Genomic DNA, 22,768 nt, shown 5'->3' on the forward strand with positions numbered 1-22,768 from the left:
ATGGTATCACAGCGTCAAGAGAAGCGCTCGCTGAGGCCGTGCGGACATATTTTGTTGTTCGCTTTGCTCATTCATTGTACGCATAACATGGAAAGCCGTTTCTCTTTATGATTAAAAGTCCGAATGTTCTATTCCATGGATTTGAAGTTGAAAGCTTATATACAGTAAGCCCAGGTGTGGAGTCCATTACCCTCTCATCGTACCCTAGCAAAATAATATTCATGTCTATCCCCGGAATGCCTACGTTTGGTGATGAGTGGTTCTTGCTCTCATCTACCTTTGGTGAGTCCAATCGCCATACATTTGATTTGATTATTGCTGAAGTCTGCTTTCCAGGAGCTGGTCTGGTTGGCTCGTGGATGGGTGTGTGCTTGTATGGGCTCACTACAACGCAGGTATGTTTTCTAGTTTATCTATCCTGCGCTCAGCTCATACCATGACAGATATATATATATTTCCTTCATTATCCGAAAGACAGCCCATGGCTTAAATCGCTGGTGGGCCAGACTCTATAGTTGGCCGAGGGTCATTTCTGATGATTATTCCAAATATGCGTTTAGGTTGCATTTCTCTGGTGTGTTCCATCTGTTATCATCCCTCCAAAAATCGCCAAATGAATTTGCATGCATCTTTATCTTTGCGCTTTAGGGCTGTCAACACAGCACATTCCATTTGCAGTGCGTACCCCCCACCCATCTTTATTGCAATTACTGACTCTGAGCTAACCGTTACATCCTAGTTTGCCATCTTTGTTATCATTATATGGTTTGTCTTCATCCATTCTCCGCTTCTCTGTCTTTTTCGTTCATCTGTTTTTACCCATTAGATAGTAGCGTTGCTGAGTCTGGATTTCAGCCTGCTTTATCGCAATGTTTGGTATGTCTCGCTTTTTCATTTATGATTTTTTCCATTTCTTTTTTACGTATCATCATACGTGCAGGTCGTTGTCTGTATGTAGTTTGTCATCTTCATGCTCATGCAAATACTAACGCCCACATACAGATGGCTATCCTCTTACGTGTCAGTTATACTTGCTGTAGTGCGCACCTGAACCATAGCTTATTTTTATCTTTATTTTCACTCAATTAAAGAGCGTGGTGTCCATCACTGTCATGCTGTAAGCAATATATTCTTACAATCTCAATAGCTTTCACTCACTTTGCCTTAGTTATTACGTGTCGATAGTCTTTCGCTGTATGTAGGATTACCAATCACACCTTCGATATACTTATGATTCCTATAGTAAACAGTGGGCGGGTACGATGGTGGTTGACAGCAGTCCTCGTAAGCATTTCCTTCCTATAGTTGAATTTGGGCTGACTGGCATCTAAAATAAGGTCATACCTATTGTTCTTTATTTTGGTAGGGGCACAGTGCGTTCGACTGGATATCACATCTGCTAATTGAATTCTTACTCCCAAAGCCTTCGCATTAGGTTTGGTTTCGACTTCTTGCGCTAAAAGATGTTTCTGACTGCCATCTACGTTGACCTGTATCCAGATGTTGTTGTGCGCATGTATGTGTTGTTTTTTTCCATCATATAGTTTTTGCAAACTTATATCGGAACAGGTTGTTATCACCAGATCTGACAGGAATCTTTGGATTTGTCGTAAGCCTATCTCACTTCATGTTTGTCAAACTTTATCTACTCTCGATTGCAGCATAGTACAATCCTACCCAGCATGATTGTGCAAGTCGTTGCAGATGGATTCATTGCAGCTTCCTTGTGCGTGGTTTTGTACACAAAACGAACCTCCTTCAAGCAGTAAACTCTGTTCTCTACTATGCACAAGGTGACAACTAACTAATTGAACAGGACCAGAAAAATCATTAACAACTTAATAATTTATACTGTCAGTAGAGGCTTGATAACATTGTGTGTCGCGAGCTTTTCTTTGTCTATTGGTAGCACATATAATGACTATTTTTTACTGGAGTGGCCGCACTCGTCATGGTCTTGGTGGTGTGTCTTCCACTCATTGCGTCATCTTCATATTTCGCTGATAACTTTGCTAAGCTCGCCATTCATCCAAACGAGATGTGGTATATTGGGGTTGAATTTGCTATCGTTGGGTTTTATACGAACTCCCTCATGACAATGTTGAATACACGACGTTCCTCTTCCGAAATCATAGAAACAACTCCGCCAAGCAGCCTCCAATTCCAAATGAGCTTCCCTAGTAGGAGAACTCGCAGTGGTGTTTGTGCCACAAACAAGGCTTCAGACGTCGAAATAATCTCACTTGGCGCAACAAGAACCGCCAGCTCCGATGATGAAAATCACAGGGTGAGTTATTGTCATTAATACCTGCCGGCCTGTTACTCACTCTGTACTTGTGGTGTTACAGGGGGTTGGAGTGATGTCGGTGGTGTGAGCACTGTCTCAACGTTCGTTTCGTAGTTGGTTAGTGAGAAAGTCTGTTGCGCTACTCTGTCCAGTCATTTTACTTTTTCCCTTTCTTATTCATTGATAACGTGTGCCATTCTTGCGACTTGTGCACGTTTCTTGACTTTTTGTTTATATTGCTAGAATTTGACATGCGTTGAAACAGTTTTAACAACATGATAACGAAGCCAAAAAGTGGGCAAGATGGGAACAAGCTCAGCTTGAAGAGAGAGAGAAAAGAGGACTCACACATGTTCATGTCTGCGATGATTACCCTAGCTACTCTCCATAGCTTGCTACAGGGATCTCAATGATGAATTGTAATAGAATGGACTGGTATAATCATTTAACAGTTGGACTCAGGAGGCATAATCTAAATGTCAATGTGTTCTAAAGCTATCCACACTTACAGTGATATTCTCTGTCATCCCAAAGCCTTGGATTCGGATGCATAGATCCGCTCAGAGAACCTTAAATAAAGAGGTAATCTGTCGTTATGAGTCCGAACCATCAGCTCGAGTCATGCTGTCCGTGGGACGAGAAGCCTGTTGAACGGCCTTGATATCAGCGGCCTCCTATGTCACTTCATTTCCAGCATTGCCACACAACGTGTGAATACTTGTACTTCGAGGACCCAATGTTTTCATATGAATATAATGTATACACATGATTGCAACAAAAGGTAGAATAAACTCGGGCTCCTTTTCTTGGACGCTGAGAAGACTTGGCGTGGATGAGCGAGTTGTCGGCCGCGGAACGATGTAGTAGCCCAAGAAATCTGTCCAAAGAGAGGGGAAGAACGAAGACCACTCTTAAAGGGGAAAAAAGAGAACTTGTTAAGCAAGACGCAACATTAATAGACAAGGTACGAGAAAGTGCTATGCATGTGTCTGGCGTGATTTTGTGGTCTGTTCTGTGATGATAGCCATGCAGTGCCAACATGTAGGATGAGAGGTATGGTATGGTGAGCGCTTTGGCAGTGAATGATATCGGCGGATCCAACTTGAAGTTCTCCGAGTCGGAGCCCAGTGTAGGTTTGATATATCTACAGACCAACAGAGAAAATCACAGAATGAAAGAGATAATCAGACTGGAAAACGACCGCTGACCTGTTTGATGAACAATATCCATGATACAAGCCCGGGCCGCTGTCAATAACTCTGAGAGCGTGGGAACATCATGATACGTCCTACGCATTCAGTAATTATGCTAACGTGAACTTGAATCTTGAACGCATGTCACGAGATCTTAGCATAACGGCGCTGCATCTAAGACCCTTATCGTTTCAGAGCCAAGGTGAGATCTGTCTATCAACCAGGTACTTATCATAGAGTAATCATTCACAACTCACACCCACAAATTTTACAAGATTTGAAGTTCAGCCAGTGTCAAAAGTTCATCAAAGGGAGCTGAACATAAACACTGTATTAGTCTAGAGTCAGAGCGCAATGGGTCGTTTGATCCGGACATCCAGGGATTTCAGGAAGTTCATCAGCACCGGCTCTTCATATAAGTACTGTAATATTCAGACACTCTGTGCACGCCCAACACTCATGGATACTACATGCATTCCAGCAGAACTTGTAGCGACTCTAACCTCGTTGGTGCAGGCATATGGTAAATCTCACCGTTATCAATATTACAATTGTTTCATTCCTTGTTTAGCACCTGTACTGGTTGGCTCATGGTTCTCAATGGGCCTGTACGGGCTTACAACAACGCAGGTACGTTTACAACCCTCACAAATATTATTAGCTCTCAATCCTTCCCTACAGGCATATCTGTATTGGTTCAACTATCCAAAAGATAGCTGGTGGACCAAGTTACTGGTATGTTAGCCTTCATACGCACCGTAGCATACGAGCTTACAGCATTATCTCTATGCTTAGGTCTTATTTCTCTGGTATGTCATTATTGTTGTTGCAATCAAAATTTTAATATTTATTACAACTGCTCTTGTGCCAGGGTGCTGAACACAGCACACACCGTTGGCGGTGCGGATATTGCTTGCATTGCCTTAGGCTTCTGACCTAACGTTCATATGTCAGTGTGTCACAATTGTTATTATCACCTAGTTTGTTTTCATTCTCTCCATGAATTCACCCATTAAGCTGTGTGTCGAGCAGATAACAGCGATGTTCAATCTCGAAATGTTATTGCGTAATGTATGGTACGTCTTTATCCATTGGCAATCACTCCCTAAGCATGACCTTTGATATAATTTTCTCAGGTCATTAGGCGTACGCACTCTTTTGCGGTGACATGTACGCTCATTGATGATAATATCAATACAGATGACAGTAGTTATCTGGGTCAGTCGTATGATACAATCTGCAGACCATTGCTAACCAGCATGTTTCTAAATATTCAAGATCATCGTATTTGCCACTGTGATGTCGTGAGCACTATCATTGTAATCTCCCATACGTATGTGTCATGTTCTTATAGGTATTACATCAAGATGATCTTCCAACGTGCGGTTTGTCATTTTTCAACAAGTTCCACCACCTTATACCTTTGATAGTGAGCAGCGCCCGATTCCGTTGGTGGTTGACAGGGGCCATGGTCAGTATCACCATTCATCAAAGAGTTGAGCTGACATTTGTTTCCATGAAGACAATCCCCTTTGTGCTTGCTCTCGGTGAGGGGAAGTTCCTTCCATTCAAGGCTGTTTTGTACTAATGAGGTGTTTGTAACAAAGGTTTTGGACTAGGTTGGTACCCAGATTTATGCAACTTATGGATTTTAGCTCACCGTTTCACTCGGTTGTTCAGACGCTGCTGTGCGCATGTACGTTTCACTTTCTTGGTCCAAACGCATATGATTTATCACTTTCGCAGGTTCTTGGCGGCGAATGTCGAGGTTCTACTACAATTCAGTGTAAGGCCGCTTCTACAAAAGTTCGTATGGAGATACATGATGACATTGCAAACAGCAAAACACAATCCTACCTGCCTTCATAATGCTTGTGATTACAGACAGTTTTGTCACAGGTTTCTTATGTATTCTTTTATACCGCAAGCGAACAGAATTCAAGCGGTTTGTATTTCTTTGGTTTCCTGAAGTTATCAAGCTGACCACCAAACAGGACACGTCACATCGTCAACACCTTAATAATTTATGCTGCCAGTAGGGGTTTGGTGTCAACGTGCGTTGCCAAGTCTTGATGATATTATACAGAATAACAGATTGTCACCAGAGCAACGTCTCTTACGATGGCCCTTGTGGTATGGCTTTCACCCAATTATACAGCCCTTTCCTAATAGTTATGACAAGCTCGCTATCCGCCCCAGCACTATATGGTACTCTGCTGCCGAATTTGCTATAGTCGGGATTTATACGAACTCTCTCATGACAATGTTAAACACCCGGCGCACCGTATACGAAGTTGCGGACACTGGAAGGTCGCCTGCAGACAGTATGAACAAGGAATCCCACTTTGGCTTAACTGGCCGCCGGAGAAATCAGAATGGAGTATCCATTGCCAACAAGGCGCCAAATGTTGAGTTTATTGAACTTGGTGAGAGAGGGACTAACTACAAAGATGTTAATCAGGTAGCGTGTATTGATTATCATGTTTGCTTACAAGTTTTGACGTTGACATTGCAGCACGAAGAAGACAAACCAGCGGTATGAAAGAACCCTGCGTAATTTCTTAGCTTTCAAGACCATATTATATAGTGGTTCCTACTGAATCTTGTATCTGTATTCTATGTTCATTCAACATTATGCTATGCTTATATTTTGACTTGCACCGCATTTCACATACCAGTCGCAGAGCTATACTATGGCGTGGTGGCGTGGCCTTCACCAGTTGAAAGCATAGCATGTTGAAGAATTCAGAAAAGTGATTGGTGCACCCTGGCAGGCTTTTATGGTCGATGGACTCTGTTTTCCCGGGAGTTAGATGCAGAACTCGAAATGTGAGATATTTTACTGAGAACAATATATTGCATGATCTAAAAGGCAGATGAGGTATATTTTAGTTGTTCGAATCACAACGTTTTTACCAAGCACACGCTAGGAGATGTCTATCGGGCATGGTTGCGAGAACTCGTAGAAGTAAGTTGGTTCCAAAAGTTCTTAAGACACTATTCAACTGCTTCCAAGACTGAAACTGAATTGCAAAACCCGATCCCAACCATGATCAGACGACAGGAGTGCCATCAGGTTGCAGAGAGACGATAGAGCCAGTGAGGGGTGAAGATGTTCTCGTGATGTATGACCTCACTGAATATGCTCCTGGTGATGGATACCGTGGTCCCCCTCGTTCCACAGGTGCCTCTGTCATTACGGTCGAATATGTCGAAGAGCGTGAAGGCCAATACATGTGCTCCCTGTGCGGCAGCATTTCTGATGACTCCATACCTCCACTTTCGTCCCTGTCTGGTACCCTGATTGGCTTAGCATCCTTTTTACGTTTGTACAACACAAAGCCGGCGATGCCAGCAGCTACGAGGATGGCCATGCCGCCAACGACACCACCGATAATGGGCCCGACTAACGATGGTTTCCTGGCACTAGAAGCTCCAGGTGTAAGATCAGGACCTAATATATCAGAGTCATTTTCGTTATCCTGATGTAAATTTAACATACAAGAGATAGCTTACGCTGATGTGCCAGGGTTTGCGCCTGGTCTACGTCGAACATTGCACTGGACCATTCATTGGCTAATACCATGATATCAATGAAATGTCTTCCGCTAATAGTAAGGTCTCAAATGCTCACGGTTCGTAGCAGCCCAGTAAGGTATGGAAGTGTTACTGGATAATGTATAGCCAGAGGGGAAAACCCTGATTTCAAGGGTAGAATAATCAACTTGCCGGAGGAAATTAGTCAGGGAAAGAGGTAGACTAACGAGTTTGACTCAGATGAAGGGCATTCTGCGCTGTAGCCTTCCCAGCTACGAAGTATTACTTAGACACGAGTTAAAGGAAAGGTTCTTTTATATTACGAACGTTAATATCGAAGAGTTCATGCCTTGACATGCTGTACAAGCGCTCAACAGGTTGTACGACGACCACGAGCTAATTATAAGATCCTGTCAGTCCAACACTCTACATCGTGAATCTGTCAGTGAGACTAACCACGAACATACATTCACTGTGCTGATAGTTGCATTAGGTGGATCATAGTGGCTATCAGGTTGCAAAGGAGGAATATTCCAAACTAAAATGAATAGCATCAGAACATTAATATTGGAACGATAGCCTCCAGCCTCAGAGAAACTTGCCTCCCTCTGTACATGCTCCTTCGATGTAAGCGACCACCATACATGGCGATTGCCCTTTTTCATTGTTCATCCACGAAAAGCTGGAGGAACATATCACACCCGTCACAGCTGCAAACTCACTGCGCCGTCTATGATCTACCTGGATTGTCCCATCGCGACCTTGACCTAGACCTTCAACTGGGATTATAAAATATCCAAAAAATCCAAGCAATATACTGGCGATGGTCAAGAGCTGATTTTTGGTTTTGTTCATGATAGGACCAGTAACTAGTGCAAGGATATGATCGAGAAAGGAATGAACACGAAAGTGACAGCACTAAGAGGTCATGGAAAGCGTCAGAAGCATTCGAGGGAACAACAGCTCAGTATAGCTTTGCAGCGCCAGTAAGTAGGCACTGACTGCATGTCTGGCCAATGGCAAGTACTATCGGTTCGGGGAGATCCGAGGAACGATATGATGACTTCTTCAAAGTTCCTGAGGATTCTGAAGCGATAAACGGCAGATGACAGTCCACGTGAAGCCATCTTGACGCTGAGAGCATGAACAGGATAGGCTTGTTCGGATGAGACGTTTGATGAGATGTTGTTGGACGTCTGATATGGCCAAGACATTTGTGTATTTTAAGCAACGGTCTCACCAATGTGTGGAAGAGCCGCGGTGTTACCATCTGCGTGAGGTTATTATTCAAGTATAACAAATGCATGTTTTCCAGGGAGGTGCATGACTTCAATTGATGCGTATCTGGGTGAAGGGTCATAGGATTAAGCTAGGCAAATTCAATGGAGTGACGTTGTCATTTGAGCTCGCGATGTTTACTGTAAATTACTTACTGCCTTCATTCAAGTATACAGGTCGATAGGGCATACATGACAAGGTCGCATTTCAATTTAAACCCAAGTTCGTTGTCGTCGGATCCTGCATGAGATAATGCGAAGCAGTTGGAGTTGGACCAATTAAAAAACTAGACCAAACAGGACGAGACAACGGAGAATGTGATGTGAAGCCCCAAAACCACGGCTTCATGTTTTCAGATCCCATGTAGCCAACATGCGAAACGTATTATTCTTTTGTTTGCGTGTCCTGCAGTGTCAATGGGGTTTGGGAGTCCGAGCCGCTGTGCTTGAACCTGGCTCAGCAGTTCAGGCAGAGACTTCGACAGCCACTGACACCGCGACGGCGTGAACTGTGCTTGGGGACGTGAACTTGTCCGCTGGTCCAGAGCTATGTCGTGGAGGCAACTTGGCGGACAAACCGACTTAAATGGCCTTTCGTCGAACTCAGAGGCCTCGAGGAACGGAATTTGCTGCGGATACCTTGCCGCGTGGTACCTGTTCGTTCCGAGGGCAGTTCCTCGCTCTAAAATAGCTGATGTTTTCCAGTCAAACTATTCGCCCGGTAAAGCTCAGAACCGGGATTGATCATGTAAGTCGTCTTATCAGTCGCTGATTCGCTATTCCAGAGGCTCATGATACATAGAGCCTGTTCGGCCCGATCAATTGATTCCACGCAATGATCTTTGCCCCTGCCCCTGCGCCTGGATGCATACATGCCAACGGTGGTAGCTTTTGCTCTCAGTCTCGCTCTCAGTACTTAGTTCTGCACCCTGTGTAGAAATAAGAAAGATAGTGAGTCACTCCTCAGGTGAATCAAGTCACTTTTATTCGTCTTTCTATTTGTTCTCAAGTACGACATCCTGAATCTGTTAGGCTTGTGATTACAACTATGGCGACAGCACCACCCGGTAAGTACTTCTAGGACTCAATAATCTACCCCGTGTTCTCTACTCAGTCAAATTTTGACCCAGCAATCGCTCCGCTGAGGGAACCTTATCACTATGTCCCCACAGAATACGTCTGCGCCATTGTGAGTGGGTCTTTACAGCCATAACTGTTTTTCGGTGTAAACTGAATACAAGAAAGTTCGTTGTACTGTACAGCATTTCCACGCGTAAGCTAGCTCTCTGACCTTCCCCGACTCTTCACTCATTGAAGGAGATCATATTACACAGTGGTACATCTATTTCAGTGTATCAGAGCTAGACTCTGGTGGTTATTACCAACAGCTGTTTTTGCTGGCGTGGCTGAGATTCTTGGATGGAGCGCCAGGCTGTGGTCGAGCAAAAACCCCCACATTCTTATCCCGTATGAAATCCAGTAAGCTATATCCACTAGAAATTGGAAAACATAGTGTCATATTGAACTTTTAGACTTACGGCGACTATACTCGCCCCAACGCCGCTCGTTGCTGCCAACTTTATTATTCTCGGAAAAATCATAGGTCGTCTCGGTTCCCGCTACAGTCGTCTCTCTCCCAAACTATGTAAGTACAAGGTTCTATTCACTTAGAATGATAAACGAAGCCCAAACACTTGACCTTCTAAAGATACCTTCGTGTTCTGCTCCTTTGTAAGTGCTTCAGTGGTCAGAGAGAATATATCTTACACTAGCCTTCTTTAGGATGTAATCTGTCTTATAGTCCAAGCCGTCGGAGGAGCATCAGCTGCCACGGCTGTGGGTAAGCAGCAAAGCCCTAATAATGTCAGTATGCTTTCGTTCTTTCGTAATATTAGGCGAAGCTTAACTTTCGTAGGGTGGTAACATTATGCTCGGAGGTATCGTAGCACAGATGAGTGCGTTATATATTACTGCTGCAGAACTGCGGGAACTACAACTGATTGACTGTATCCCATTTTCCAGTATCTATCACGGTATATGTAGCCTGTGCTGGGGAGTTTTTCCTAAGATACTTTTCGGATTCTCCTCTTCGCAGAGTTTTCCCAGTCGACTCTCCTAACAATGCAGGGGGAAATGTTATTGATCCGAACATGAAATTGATGATAATGGCCCTAATATTCGAAACTACCTGCATATTCATCAGGTGAGCCTCAAGGAACTGCGAAGTATTTTATTCCAACCATCACCCTCCCCCGCTTTAGATCGGTTTATCGTACAATTGAGTTAGCTAATGGGTTTACTGGGAGGATCATATCTACTCAGGTTTACTTCAGTGCGTCCCAAATTTCATCTCTATCAGTGGATTTGAGGCTCAGATGCTTATGCTTTCATCAATTGTCTTTTAGATGTGCTTGATGGTGCTATGATAACTCTGGCTATCTTTACTCTTAACATCGCACATCCAGCGGTCCTCTTGAAAAATCCTCGTGTTCCTAATAAAACTATTGTAGACCAAGGACAAGAATCGGACTTGGAAGGGAAACTTGAGCCGAATGCAATGTAGATCACCAAATGCCTAGAAGATTCAGAGTTTAACGTTTAACAGTCATTTCCTGCATGCTACAATGTCTGACATTTACAATCCTGTTTTCGAGTTCTCAATTTTTGCTATGGACTAGTATTGGTCAGTTTCAGTACTGTAATGTGAAAAATCTTGTCTTTTTCCGCATATGGCACAAGGACCAACTTGAAAGAATCCGTGATCATAGTCGCGTCAAGTTGAAAAGCCGAAGCGCTTTTTCTGTTGCACCTTCATCCAAGTCCCAATTATGTCTCGCCTTACCATCATCGTCGCAGCTACAAAAAACAATGGCATTGGTAAAAGCGGCACTTTGCCATGGCGCTTGAGAAAAGATATGGCGTATTTTGCTCGTGTCACTTCAAATGCCCCAGATGATCAAATGAACGCAGTGGTCATGGGTAGAAATACATGGGAGAGTATACCCGCCAAATTCAGGCCTCTTCCTAAACGGATCAATGTTGTTATAAGTCGGAAAGCAGACTACAAATTGTACGTGGAGATGGCTCAGACATCCAGCCTCGCGTCATTGATCGCCAATCCAGAGCACAACCAGATTCACCGTCGTCTGAAACTCAGCTCCTGTGCTCAGGATATGACGATGCCTATCATCGACTATCGAAGACAGAAAACATTCATCGGACGTTCATTATAGGAGGAGCGTCTCTTTACCAAGAATCCTTAACAGGAACTTCGTTGGGATTAGTAGATCGTATTCTGCTCACGCGAATCACAAATCCAGCATTTGATGATTGCGATGTGTTCATGCCAGATTTTCTAGCGGAAACGGATAGCAAACAAAGCGATTGGGTGGTAGCATCCCATGAAGATTTGGAGAAATGGGTGGGATTCGAAGTACCAGCTGGAATTCAAGAAGAGAATGGGATAAGCTACGAGTTTCAGATGTGGCTGCGTGAAGTGTAGTTTATCAGAATTGCACAATTGGGATCCATCATCATCGGCAGATACACTCTGAGGACAGTATATTGCCTTATAGACATAGGCATGCTTGCTCTTCCACGTAGATGTCGACTAATTATAATGCGAGTAAGTTTTGTGAGTTGAGGTTGTCCGAGTCAAACCGGCTATCCTTGCCGCTGTTGTATATATGAGGAAAGGCGGCGAGGAGGAGTGTAGGACAAGAAATACCTGTTTGTGCTTTGGGTTTTTGGAACATAACACATAAACTCTTCCTTTCCTCCTTACAATACTACAACCGTCGCACATGACCTTTACCGATGACCGTACTTTCATCCCTCGTGTCAAAGGTGGGTTCTGCGAAAGAGGTGCGACGAGGTGAGCATGAGAATGATGGTGCAACGAAGGCAGAGGATTTGAGCGAAAACGGGAGAGCAGAGGTCTGCTGGTGATTAGCAGAGCGCGCAGCATGGTGGTGGATTTCAAACAGTGACTTGAGATTTTCACAGTCAACTGGTTTACCATGTGGTTTACATAAGCCACTCTCTTTCCTCGGAACTACTAGTAGCACCACTTCTCACCTGAATCGGACTTGCAGGCATTCTGAATCCACCTTCATGGCTACACATACGACCATTCCAGGTATTATCATGATCTAAGCTGAAATTCGGATCCGCTACAGCCCTCTACTGCCACCACTTTACAAGAAGTGGGTAGTAGGATGTAGATTTCTGCGGCGAGTCGAAATTCGAGGAACGAAGAACAGAAAGAGACAGGACACGTTGCAAGTTACCGGTGCTGGCCATGGCATATGTGGCCAAATCAGGTGGGCAGACATGTGTTCTTGGGGGAATAATTGACAGGAAATTCGGGTGCGTGCGGCAACATCATGCTTCGATGTCTTCAACAGTGCTAAATCTATACATCACTTATCAGACGCCTCGCAGTAAAGACGGACATTGAGTTCATTCAGGACCCTCTTTAGACATCTTCTCGAAGCTATTTGTGTAAGTGTACCCCACTCAGCCGGACTGGGCCACGGTTATACCGTGTCTGTACCAGTGATAACTCCCATCTGGATGAATGAGTGATGTTAACGGCGCTCGGTTGCAGCTAAAGCTTTCGCGCGAGTGGCTCAGCGTCTGGGTGTTTTTGTATCCGCAGCAGTGACCAGATAATCTCTCAGGTCTTTCCCTCCCTACGACCTGGATATAATCACCATCTTGCCCATTTAGAGCCACTCTATCCACGTTTCTTCGGAATTCAACGTATCTGGAGAGCAACGGGAATGGCTATACAATGCGCTTTTCATTTGCGTGTGTGGCCATTCTACGTCTTTCTTTTTATTGATAACGCTCGAGCCCTGGCAATTTTAAAAGAAGGTATTGCGGTTGCGAAAGAAGGTTAGTACTCGAGTTCCGAAAGCGTTATTACATTGATCAGCCCTTGTACTCATTTACGAGCAAAGATTGCTGACCACACACCTGTGCAGATACTCCCGCAGAGAGAATTGCCCTCGATTCGAACCCACTTTCCTCCAGCACGAGCACAAAGCCGCCCGTTGGCACTATTGTAGGAGGAACAGTAGGCGGTGTTGTTGCAGTCCTGATCATAGGGGCAGTGGCGCTGTATTTCATTATTCGGCGGAGCAGACGTCGTAAACTTGAATTTTCGGGGAAAACAACCCAACAAGCACCTAAAGTCTCTCATGTACCGCTTAAAAGACCTCAGGGAGCGCATGTTCACTCTAATGGGCACCTTCGCACAATATCCGCTGGCATGAATGGTGTCCATGCGCAACAAAATCCCATCCCTCTCTCAGTCATGTCACCCACTCTCACTTCGCCATATTCTCCTGGACCATTGTCCTCGGGTGTACGCACGAGCTCACCGGTTGGCAGCACCCATTCTCTAACAAACACGCAACTGGCGTCTTCTCGCGGTCATGCTTCACCCGTCTGTGTACCTGCCACCATACATCCTGCAGACATTATAACGCCTTTCTTGGGCGGCGTACTCACACCACCCTCTCATGGTACTCAAGAGCACGACAATGCCAAATTGGGGCCGTCTCCATCTTCGAGGAGCCGAATGAACCCACCTGCATATTCGGATGTGCCCCCTTCCGACGCTAGTCCTGTTTCCACATCCCAAACTAGCCATTTACCTCGTTCACGTTTTAGCCTTAGGAGAGCAGGGAAGGGCTCTATTTCGAAACGTTCCATCAACACTGCGCGCTCAATCGAGACTGTCATCAGCGATGCGAGTGGAAGTCACAGCAGAGGACCTTCCGGTGACAGCACGAATAATGGTATGGGAGATGGAAGACAACGTGTTAGGTCGACGGTGGAGCGGCGTCATGATCGCAGACATCAGCCTGCTGTATGAGTTGGATGGAGTATATCGCGATTATAAGAGGGTCCCTGAGAAAGACCCTTTAGGCGTGTCTCTGTAGCATTTTCTGTACATTATATTTTTTTATCCCAGTTTTCTGGGTTTCCTGTGACCTTATGTAGTGCGTTTTTTGATGTTTATAACGAGAGTGAATTGACGGCGGATAGCGGACAAGATTCCTGACGATGGACAAAATTTTCTATCTTTTCCCTCAGCGACCATTTGACCTTGTAATACCAGCGCTGCGCTCCGAATTCGTTATGAGACCCGCAAATACTAAGAAAGTGCAACATAATATTGTATGAACGTTACATACTATCGAACTCTTCTGCTGTGCTAATATAAAATGGACTCTGCAGAGTTCTTCATAGACCATATGTAAGGTATACTAGAATATATATGCGTGTTCGAGAGAAGATAAGATAAGAAATTGGTGTGACTTCTGCCTACCAAGTTCATAGTACCAATCAAACACTAATCGAGCTCGACACTTGAATACAGAAAATAGTCAAGTAAGGGATAAACGTGTTTGCTTCGTGACATCTGACCAGCGAGCGTACAACTCCTCCTTTTCAAGACCAAGATACCAAACCCTTAGCTTCGGGAATAGGAGCAGCAAGAACGGCGTAACTTCACTCTGATCATCAATCTGAGAACCTTGGGAAAGTACAAGCCTCATTATGCCTTTCGAAACTTCGACTGGATCGAGTGGGTTTCGAGGAATGACATAATCGGGAATATCTCTGGCGTCAAGTTTGAATTGCAGAAGAGATAGTTTTGGGCAACCTGCGGCCAGCGCAGCAAGACCTGTCAAAGATAGGTTTGATGGGTCTTGTTTCTGGAGAGGATTTTGAATAGCAAGCTGCTCGAGGTCGGGCCATGCTTTGGCCATTTTGCTCGCCAAATCGTCGTTCAAGACGATGCCTATGTTTAGGAAACACACCGATCGGAGCTTCGAGAATACGGTAAGAAGCTGAGTTGTGGAAGGTGGTATATCATGGACTGTATCTTCTTTTGCATGGAGAGTGACAGATCGTAGAGACGAAAGCCAGGGAGTGTTACATCGGAAGGTCATGAAGAGTATGTGCAAAGAAAAAGCTGTCAGTGGCCCGCGGATATTGATGTTAATCGTTTCCAGATCGCTGGAGCCGATATTTTCGATCAAAGGGAACGCATACTCGGCACAATTGACAGTGAGGCCGAACTTGCGTAGAGAAGGAAAGAGATCTTGTTGTGAGTTTTTGGGAAGGGCAGTAATATCTGGTTTTCCCTCCAAAAAATCGATCTCTAGAGTGTGAAGGTGGCGTAGCGATCCCAGTCTGTCCGTGAAATTGAACATGGAAAATAGCGAAGAACGTTCTATGAGAGTGAGCCTATGAGATCACCTAGATTATACTAGTGGAGACGGATGCGTTACCAAGGCCCAGATAGAACATACTCGTACGCGGACATTGTAGGCAGATATCTGCCATCATTACATCGACTTCTTCTCGCATGATGTCGGAATGGATATCGAGGGTGATTTGAGCCAAATTCTTGTTTAATAGCCTGACCAGACAAGGTACGAAAGTCGCATCGTACTCGTACCACCAGGGAGATATAAACGCGGTGGCATATGACAGCTGAGTAACGTTTGGAAGGAGGGACATTGGGCACGTGTCCAGCAGCCTTAAAAGAGTCTTGGACTGAATCATACAGCGGTCTGATTCACGGGGAGGACCGTGTTCGAATATTTTAATGCGCCGTGCATAGGGCCGCACGCTAACCCAATCTTCACGGACAATATCCCTCGTCAGAGCCTATACAATAGAAGCTAGGTTATGCATGAGGGACACCTGACTCAGAAACGTGGCAAATCATACCCATGCCTCACGAAAATTCTCGTATTTGGTACCCCAACATAGAATCCAGAGATCTTGGGGTAGACATTTGAGAAGAGGTATCAGAGACGTCTGTTTTCGCCAGAGAATGTCGAGCGCTGGTTCGGAGAACACGCGACAAGTCCTTGCAAGAACGGCTAGGGTTGAAGATCCGTACTTTGCGGCGAAGGCATGCTCGAATATTTCCTCCAATATTTCTGTGATGCAGAGGCAGGAGTGCATGACGAGGGCACACGATCCGTGGGTGAGTGTTGGTGGGGACGATATGGCTTTGGCTGGGAACACGCCTTTTATCCGTGCTTTAATAAGTGCAGACGAGCTCCAAAATCAAGAGAAGGTGGACAACGTTGGCAGGATGCATGTTCCTGCCAATCGTGTCCGCCATCGCCCAATCGATCAGCCTTTTTATGCATGGCGATAATCATATCTTAGCCTGATTCGCATTTCGCACAGCACATTCTGGCCTTTTCCAGGTTCGTGACAGATTGATGATATGCTGGACACGAGGACATGGCCTGCCAGGGTAAAGAAATTAAGAATCCAAAACACACCTTTGCTGCTAGTGATGTCGGCTACTTCCGGCCTGTTTACGATAAGTATCTCCTTCCTCTTCTATTCCTTTCACTGACAGATAGGCTCCATCTTCTCCAGTTTCGTGCCAATTTTACTTTCACACCTATCATACTCTTATACATGACCTCTGACAGAGCACCCTCCTCCATGAAACCTTTCGCTCGCAGAGCAAATATTTTTTGTAGCCGATTTTTTCGTAATCAAATCCTAGGACCTCTTATGCGAGTTAGACAATGGGACTACTTACGTGGCCCTGATAACACATGTAACTGGAACACTAGGTCGTTTCCTCGCTTTCTGATGCGTGTTATCAATTACCTCTGCATGTCATTAGGCGCATCAATTATAGTATCATAAACTTCGCAGGGTGGTTCGGTATAGTACGACACATAACGCTATTGCAGTTCCTTTGTTGCAAGTCCGACCTTTTTGCATTCTGCAAAAGTCGCACTTTGGTATCCTTGTTGTCATGTGAGGCTCATTCACTATCTCTGCATGCCACTTATCATGTCCCGAACACATCGCATGTCTAAATAAAGGTACAATTTCAGAAGATCGTCCTGGCGTCGTACAGGCTACTTGATGTTTCGAGTTTCAATGCCTTGAAGAGCAAGCTGATTTCCGTTTACACGAGACTCCCAGCCGGATATTTCAGTACGATGCCTAAATCCCATTAATGTTACACTTCCGAATCTCGAAGCGTCACTGTAGTTGTTTCAAGTTGCCATCAGTGGCGTTCGACAATATCGATACAATACCACCAACTGGCACAGAAGTATCGTGGAGCCTCGATTAATTCAAAGTCACATTCGATCTAGTGATCTGATAAGGATGTCTAAAAGTCATCAGTGACTTAAGATCTGCCTGTGCTTTCAAAACTTTTTTGTGCGCGCGGTCGTCAGCCTAGATTTGATTTCATGGATAGACATGGCTGAGTAATTCCCAAGGTCCTAACAGTGGAAATATGACGCGTAAATACCGCAAGGTAGGTTGGTAATACATAAGGGCAAGACCTACAAACTTCGGGCGCGTATGGGCTCAAAGATATAAGCTGTGTCTACTCAGACCTACTTATAAGTGCAACACTGTTCCTTTTCCAAACATGATCATTTTTCACACCCTTCATAGAACTTACAATATAGATATATTTTGAGACACGATATCTCCATGTTTCTCTTGATTTTGATTGAGATCAGTGTTGAAGGTGCAAGCTCAATCAGAAATGTGGCTGAGAGTGGCTGAGCGAGTCGTATTCACATGTTTGAGTGAAATTTTACATTGGAAAAATGTCTTTTTTTATTATATGTAGTGAAGCAAGTAGCAACGAGACACCTCAGAGATTCCAGTGAACTCTGAGCTGAGATACTATACTGTGTTCTTATATTACCTAGCTGACTTGTTACTCCGGTAGCTAACTTGTAAATTGAATTAGGTATTGTTTAATACAGAGATTCTAATGAACTCTGAGCTAACTTGTAAATTGGATCGTAACCTCTGAAAATCAGTCTAATAGGAACTATAGTATATCAGTTGGATGTTCCAGTTTATGCTGAGCATTGCTGCTGTTTATATTCCTGGACCCGTAGGATCCAGGTTTTCAGCATCAGGAAAAAGCGATATCATGATGTACTTCTATGTAGCACATGTAGACACTGTATCTGTGTTCTCTTCCCCCTCTTACATAGCACTATGTAATATCAACAGAAATCTGTACATCTACAGCCTTGTACAGATATCAATGTAATACCAATATTATATTGTAAAGCTATGTATTTGTAGTGCAGTAGCAGGATGTACTTCTACATATCAGCTGTAGTTTCACAACCAACCACAAAATCATTAATAATAACAAATATTTATATTTGACAGCCAGAAAATGGTGCATGAGACATAAATTTGATATCATTAAACAGAGGCTCATTATCTACTGCAAAAGAGCATCATTCTCCCCACATCTAGTGATGCTGTTATCATCCTCATCACTACCTAAATCCTCCTCTTCTGTGGCACTTTCTTCAAGATATTCTTGTAATGTGGCTCCAAAATGAATGGCCTTCAAGGCCAGACTTGTGTGACAACGGAGAGATTTGGCACCTGCATAAAAACTAGCAAACATTAGCTTACATGTAACCTGTAAAACTGAAATACATTACCAACCAGCATCATGCCATTGCTGATGCATCCTTCCGGTAACATTATATTCAGCTGTGCCAAGCACACTAGGTGGCTGTGAAAGACTTTGGCATAGCAGCTGCAAAAGTCACTCCTTCCTGAACTCCGGTTGCCCACTCATCAATTGCACATTCAATCTAGTATGCAAAAATGAGCCGCTGATTAGTGAGAATCAGAGCCACTATCTCCAAAGAGATGGGGTTGAAGTACTCATGGTACAGAGCCCCTTTATCATTCCGGTTTGCAAACCACATGTCATCTATCAGTGTCTGTATGTTTCTGGCCTTATATAAACCTTTCTTGCCCATCAGATCCTATGAAACTGCATGAGTAAGATAATATAATCACCAGAATAAAAACCTACTAGTACCTTGTAAACAAACAAGATATTTTCCTTGAGGTCAATACCCGGTGCCAATTCTGTGTGATGATCTTTGGATATGAGCTTGCATAAAACCCATAGTATAGTAAGTCCACGGACTTTGGTATGCCGCTCCCCATGTACATGAGAAGTTCTCTTAGTCAGCTGAAATGTCAAGGAACAAGTCAGTCTATTATTGTGTGAATGGAAGACCACTTACGATTTTCATGATGTCTGGCATTAGAGCCAGGTTCAGGCTGGCTCTAACATTGGCTTTCATGTGAAGGCCCTGATTTCTGCTTGGAGTCCCTATGTTCAAGAGAGGACTCAGAACATCCTGCTGCATGACAGGCAGTTTTGTTTTTACGCAAGCAGAGTGCTTGCTCACCACCATCCTGTTATCAAACTGATTGACTTGTCAGACTCTGTAGACATGATAGACATACTCAAGGAACTAAATGCACCATGATGTCTTCATGGTCATCAACATCACTGTGTTCAAGTCTGTCAACATCCACAGGCAATTACTGTAATGCCCTGTACTGGAGCGGAGTAACATCCAGGTTCTCCACATCCATCTGCCTGTTGATTTGCCAGGTGGTCTTTTCAGCCTTCTTGGTCTTCATGGCTTTTTTCTGCAACTTCTCCAAAGCCTCTCCAGTTCCAATTTGTAGTAGTGTCAGTACATGTGGTAACCCTTATTCAAAAGAATCACATACCTCTTTGATTTTCTTTTTCCATTGGCCACTTGAGAACTAAACAGGCTGAGATGACTCAGACATTGAGATGGGTACTAGTGGTGAGATGGGAGAGGAAGTCCTTGTCAAAATTTGGGAGTTAGGATTTGAGCTGATGGGCTATTATATTTTAAGTTTTGATAGAAAAAATTATGGTGATGCAATAGGAGTGCCGAAGCATTTGGGACTCCTATAACTGGCCAGGTCCAAATCTGCAAGTGATCCTAGTAGGTTTTATCAGAGATGGGACAAAAAATAGACTTAGTACAATTTCCCCTCGCTAGATAATTGTCCACATAGAACTCCGTACCTACATTACAAGTTACTCCTTACAAAATCTATTCCCTCTGGTAGTATATAAGTTATAATTCATGTACTCCATCCTACCAGTTCAAATATGAGCAAGTTCCCTACACCTTTTGTAACAACCACGAGTTTGTATACTCTGGCACACAACTCAGACAAGGCTATAAAGAAGTGAGGGGAGTGGTTACCCTTTAGATAGGACCGAGTTAGTTGTGGGAAAACAACAGGAGGACTCGCTGAGGAGTCTCCTTGATCTATTGGGGTATATATACTACTACAGTTTGTTTGTACATGTGTACTGTACAGTTGATGGAGGTAGTGGCTGATGATGTCATGGGGCACAGCCCGTGTGACCAGCTCCACTGTGTGAGAAACTTGTATTTAACAATGGAAAAGGCAGCGCAGCGCGAGAAGTGGAGTTTGAACAAGAATGGAAAGTGCTGCATGGCACAGTGGTGTAAAAACTACAAAAGAAAGTTGAAGAGGAGAATGAGAATTAAAGGTCCGAAAATTGTGTTATTGTAACACCTTTTTACTCATCTCGTGCTTTATCCTCTACCCTTCCCTCGTTCATTCAGTTGAGTTAGGGACCAGGGCCTGTGGAAGGGCCTAGTGCCAAGTCCCAATCTTGTACTCTGTTCCGCTCCCACCATGCACCTCTGTCCTCCAAACTCCAACAATTCTGAAGGTCGGTTCTAACAGTGGCACAGATCTGACAATCTCCAACAACTCTGGCAACTCCGAAGAATTCTGATACTTATTAATTGTGAGGCAACAATAAACTATAACAAAAAACGAAACCTGTCTCCTTCTGCTCTTGCAGGGAGTAAGGGGTTCAATGAGCTTTGAGGTCGACAGACGCTAGTAAATATAGCGAGTAGAGGATCTTGGGAGGTAAGCTCAAGGGTTTTCGGTTGAGGAGTAAAGCGGGTAAATTCAGTAATAGAAAACTAAGGAACTATACATGAATAGGTAAGTCTTTATATAGTGAACTGTTCCTTCCTCAGACTGAAAGGAGAATATACGAAAAGTAGTCTGAGGAATCAATCGGCCAATAAGAAAAAGAGAGAACAACTATCGTACAACTTTTAACTTGATTAATCAGCGGGTGAGAGACTTGTACTAATAATAGAGGTTTGTTACGCGTGTTCAGGAACCGTATCCTCACGATGAGGTATGATCCTGAACAAGGTGTTTATTAGTATATCCAGGCTTTACTGGAGCTTGGAGCTGGTTGGTGAGATGCCTACTTCCAGTCCCTACTCAGTGTGCTGGCTGGCTGGGAGTGATACCCAGTCTCTAATCTGTGATATAAAGTGGTAGCGATAGTTAAGAAAGCCTGTGAGGGCTATGAGAAGTAAAATGGCAAATGATACCTCTAGCCCTAGAGCCAGAGGTGTAATGGGAAAAGCGTTCGAGAACCAAGACATAGAGAAGATAAGAAAATGATAAAACGGTCCTTACATTAATAGACTATTCCTATTCTTAGATACAAATTGGACTTTTTATCATAGTGTATCCATAGGCTATGTATAGTAACCAATCATACATTTTTCACTTTCTCATTACTAATTCTCAAAGTTGTACGATTTCTCTCTTTTTTCTGATTGGCTCTCCTCTCTATAGTTCGACTTCTGATTTATTCTTTTTAGGTAGTCTTTGAAGGGGTTAGGGTTTATAAAATTCAGTATAAAAACCTCCCATTTCACGTACAAAGCTCTTCAGTCTTCCATCATATAAACTTCAGATACCCACTCCCTTGATTACTTCTAAAAATCCCTTGCTGCTACACTTTTCTGTCGAGCCTCTGTTGTCTTATATTGTCATCACCTTGCTTTAGTAACCACTTTACAGTGTATTCCTATGTATAATCATGTAAGTAGATATATTATTAATAATCTCCATAAGGCATTTACCAATCCTTACTCACAGCATGGATTTTTCAACCATGCACAGAATGCAGATGCAAGGCACTCTATTTTCACCGATATTGGGGATAATAGCATAGTGCATTATCACTTTGATCAGTATATCAATGCTCAACCAATGGTTGGGAGAGAAGAGAATAGGGATAAAAGAAGGGATATGAGGAGGAAAATTTGGTTTAGGGGAAGAAGAGGTAGAAGAGGTAGAAGAGGAGGTATTAGAGGAGGTGGAAGAGGAAGGAGAAGAGTATGGAGGAAAGGAAGAAGAAGAGCCAGAAGAGGGAGATAATCAAAAGCAAATGCACCGCCAGAACTGAAGTGAAGAGTTAACTGTATATATAGGCTTATGTTTTATATATAATACTAAGCTTCTGAAGTCAGATTAGCCTTGTGGGATTACTAATGGGGCTTGGTTGGCCATCATAAAAAATTTTGATTCAGAAAAATGGTTGAATGAATGATTTAAAAGATTTGTTAAGGGAGTAACAGCCTTAGGCCTAGAAAATTTATTTTTATTCATGCAAAGGGAATAGATTGTGATGATTAAAATGTTGCTGATATGCAAAGCAATGACTCTGCTTTCCGCTGGCACCAAAGACTTTGTCCTATTTTTTCATGTGCAAGATATGG

At 43.7% G+C, this 22,768-nt stretch overlaps 8 protein-coding genes across 8 annotated transcripts; 4 read left to right on the forward strand and 4 right to left on the reverse strand.

Moving 5' to 3' along the window:
• Positions 1-35: 35 nt before the first annotated feature.
• On the forward strand, positions 36-2,700 carry SERLADRAFT_418368 (uncharacterized protein; the record flags this gene model as incomplete). Its single annotated transcript, XM_007323630.1, has 21 exons — positions 36-117; positions 175-282; positions 337-395; positions 444-497; positions 561-574; positions 649-677; positions 740-765; positions 827-876; positions 941-950; positions 1,003-1,020; positions 1,092-1,117; positions 1,169-1,194; positions 1,244-1,284; positions 1,367-1,373; positions 1,501-1,516; positions 1,570-1,609; positions 1,662-1,726; positions 1,817-1,853; positions 2,018-2,287; positions 2,349-2,371; positions 2,553-2,700. The coding sequence occupies 21 exons, from the start codon at positions 108-110 to the stop codon at positions 2,698-2,700; spliced, it is 1,077 nt and encodes a 358-aa protein (XP_007323692.1).
• A 915-nt stretch (positions 2,701-3,615) lies between these two features.
• On the forward strand, positions 3,616-6,137 carry SERLADRAFT_479112 (uncharacterized protein; the record flags this gene model as incomplete). Its single annotated transcript, XM_007323631.1, has 23 exons — positions 3,616-3,682; positions 3,756-3,899; positions 3,962-4,003; positions 4,052-4,110; positions 4,162-4,215; positions 4,276-4,289; positions 4,352-4,380; positions 4,435-4,460; positions 4,513-4,556; positions 4,617-4,626; positions 4,681-4,698; positions 4,759-4,784; positions 4,835-4,860; positions 4,911-4,951; positions 5,003-5,027; positions 5,088-5,099; positions 5,161-5,176; positions 5,227-5,266; positions 5,322-5,425; positions 5,475-5,534; positions 5,586-5,613; positions 5,663-5,941; positions 5,996-6,137. 20 exons carry the CDS (start codon positions 4,081-4,083, stop codon positions 6,020-6,022), a joined length of 909 nt encoding a protein of 302 aa, XP_007323693.1.
• A 173-nt stretch (positions 6,138-6,310) lies between these two features.
• SERLADRAFT_479115 (uncharacterized protein) lies at positions 6,311-8,495 on the reverse strand (the record flags this gene model as incomplete). Its single annotated transcript, XM_007323632.1, has 8 exons — positions 6,311-6,934; positions 6,997-7,056; positions 7,115-7,179; positions 7,245-7,289; positions 7,345-7,413; positions 7,474-7,555; positions 7,620-8,386; positions 8,451-8,495. The coding sequence occupies 7 exons, from the start codon at positions 7,870-7,872 to the stop codon at positions 6,534-6,536; spliced, it is 975 nt and encodes a 324-aa protein (XP_007323694.1).
• Positions 8,496-8,808: 313 nt separating this feature from the next.
• SERLADRAFT_479121 (uncharacterized protein) lies at positions 8,809-11,019 on the forward strand (the record flags this gene model as incomplete). Its single annotated transcript, XM_007323633.1, has 13 exons — positions 8,809-9,042; positions 9,097-9,261; positions 9,327-9,361; positions 9,425-9,483; positions 9,540-9,567; positions 9,629-9,773; positions 9,827-9,939; positions 10,003-10,025; positions 10,077-10,157; positions 10,210-10,249; positions 10,317-10,497; positions 10,556-10,626; positions 10,700-11,019. 11 exons carry the CDS (start codon positions 9,343-9,345, stop codon positions 10,855-10,857), a joined length of 918 nt encoding a protein of 305 aa, XP_007323695.1.
• Positions 11,020-11,030: 11 nt separating this feature from the next.
• On the forward strand, positions 11,031-12,281 carry SERLADRAFT_479123 (uncharacterized protein; the record flags this gene model as incomplete). The annotated part of the gene is made up of 3 exons (XM_007323634.1): positions 11,031-11,364; positions 11,418-11,974; positions 12,026-12,281. The coding sequence occupies 2 exons, from the start codon at positions 11,123-11,125 to the stop codon at positions 11,794-11,796; spliced, it is 621 nt and encodes a 206-aa protein (XP_007323696.1).
• Positions 12,282-12,905: 624 nt separating this feature from the next.
• Positions 12,906-13,635, reverse strand: SERLADRAFT_402039 (uncharacterized protein; the record flags this gene model as incomplete). Its single annotated transcript, XM_007323635.1, has 2 exons — positions 12,906-13,193; positions 13,283-13,635. Coding segments are annotated over 2 exons (205 nt in total), but the record flags the coding sequence as incomplete, so codon positions are not given.
• Positions 13,636-14,410: 775 nt separating this feature from the next.
• Positions 14,411-16,444, reverse strand: SERLADRAFT_479131 (uncharacterized protein; the record flags this gene model as incomplete). Its single annotated transcript, XM_007323636.1, has 3 exons — positions 14,411-15,543; positions 15,602-15,983; positions 16,047-16,444. The coding sequence occupies 3 exons, from the start codon at positions 16,284-16,286 to the stop codon at positions 14,693-14,695; spliced, it is 1,473 nt and encodes a 490-aa protein (XP_007323698.1).
• A 2,502-nt stretch (positions 16,445-18,946) lies between these two features.
• On the reverse strand, positions 18,947-19,796 carry SERLADRAFT_443031 (uncharacterized protein; the record flags this gene model as incomplete). The annotated part of the gene is made up of 5 exons (XM_007323637.1): positions 18,947-19,123; positions 19,180-19,335; positions 19,391-19,576; positions 19,635-19,662; positions 19,714-19,796. 5 exons carry the CDS (start codon positions 19,794-19,796, stop codon positions 18,947-18,949), a joined length of 630 nt encoding a protein of 209 aa, XP_007323699.1.
• Positions 19,797-22,768: the final 2,972 nt, after the last annotated feature.

Source organism: Serpula lacrymans (genome assembly GCF_000218685.1).
Source record: "Serpula lacrymans var. lacrymans S7.9 unplaced genomic scaffold SERLAscaffold_16, whole genome shotgun sequence".
Lineage (NCBI taxonomy): Eukaryota > Fungi > Basidiomycota > Agaricomycetes > Boletales > Serpulaceae > Serpula > Serpula lacrymans.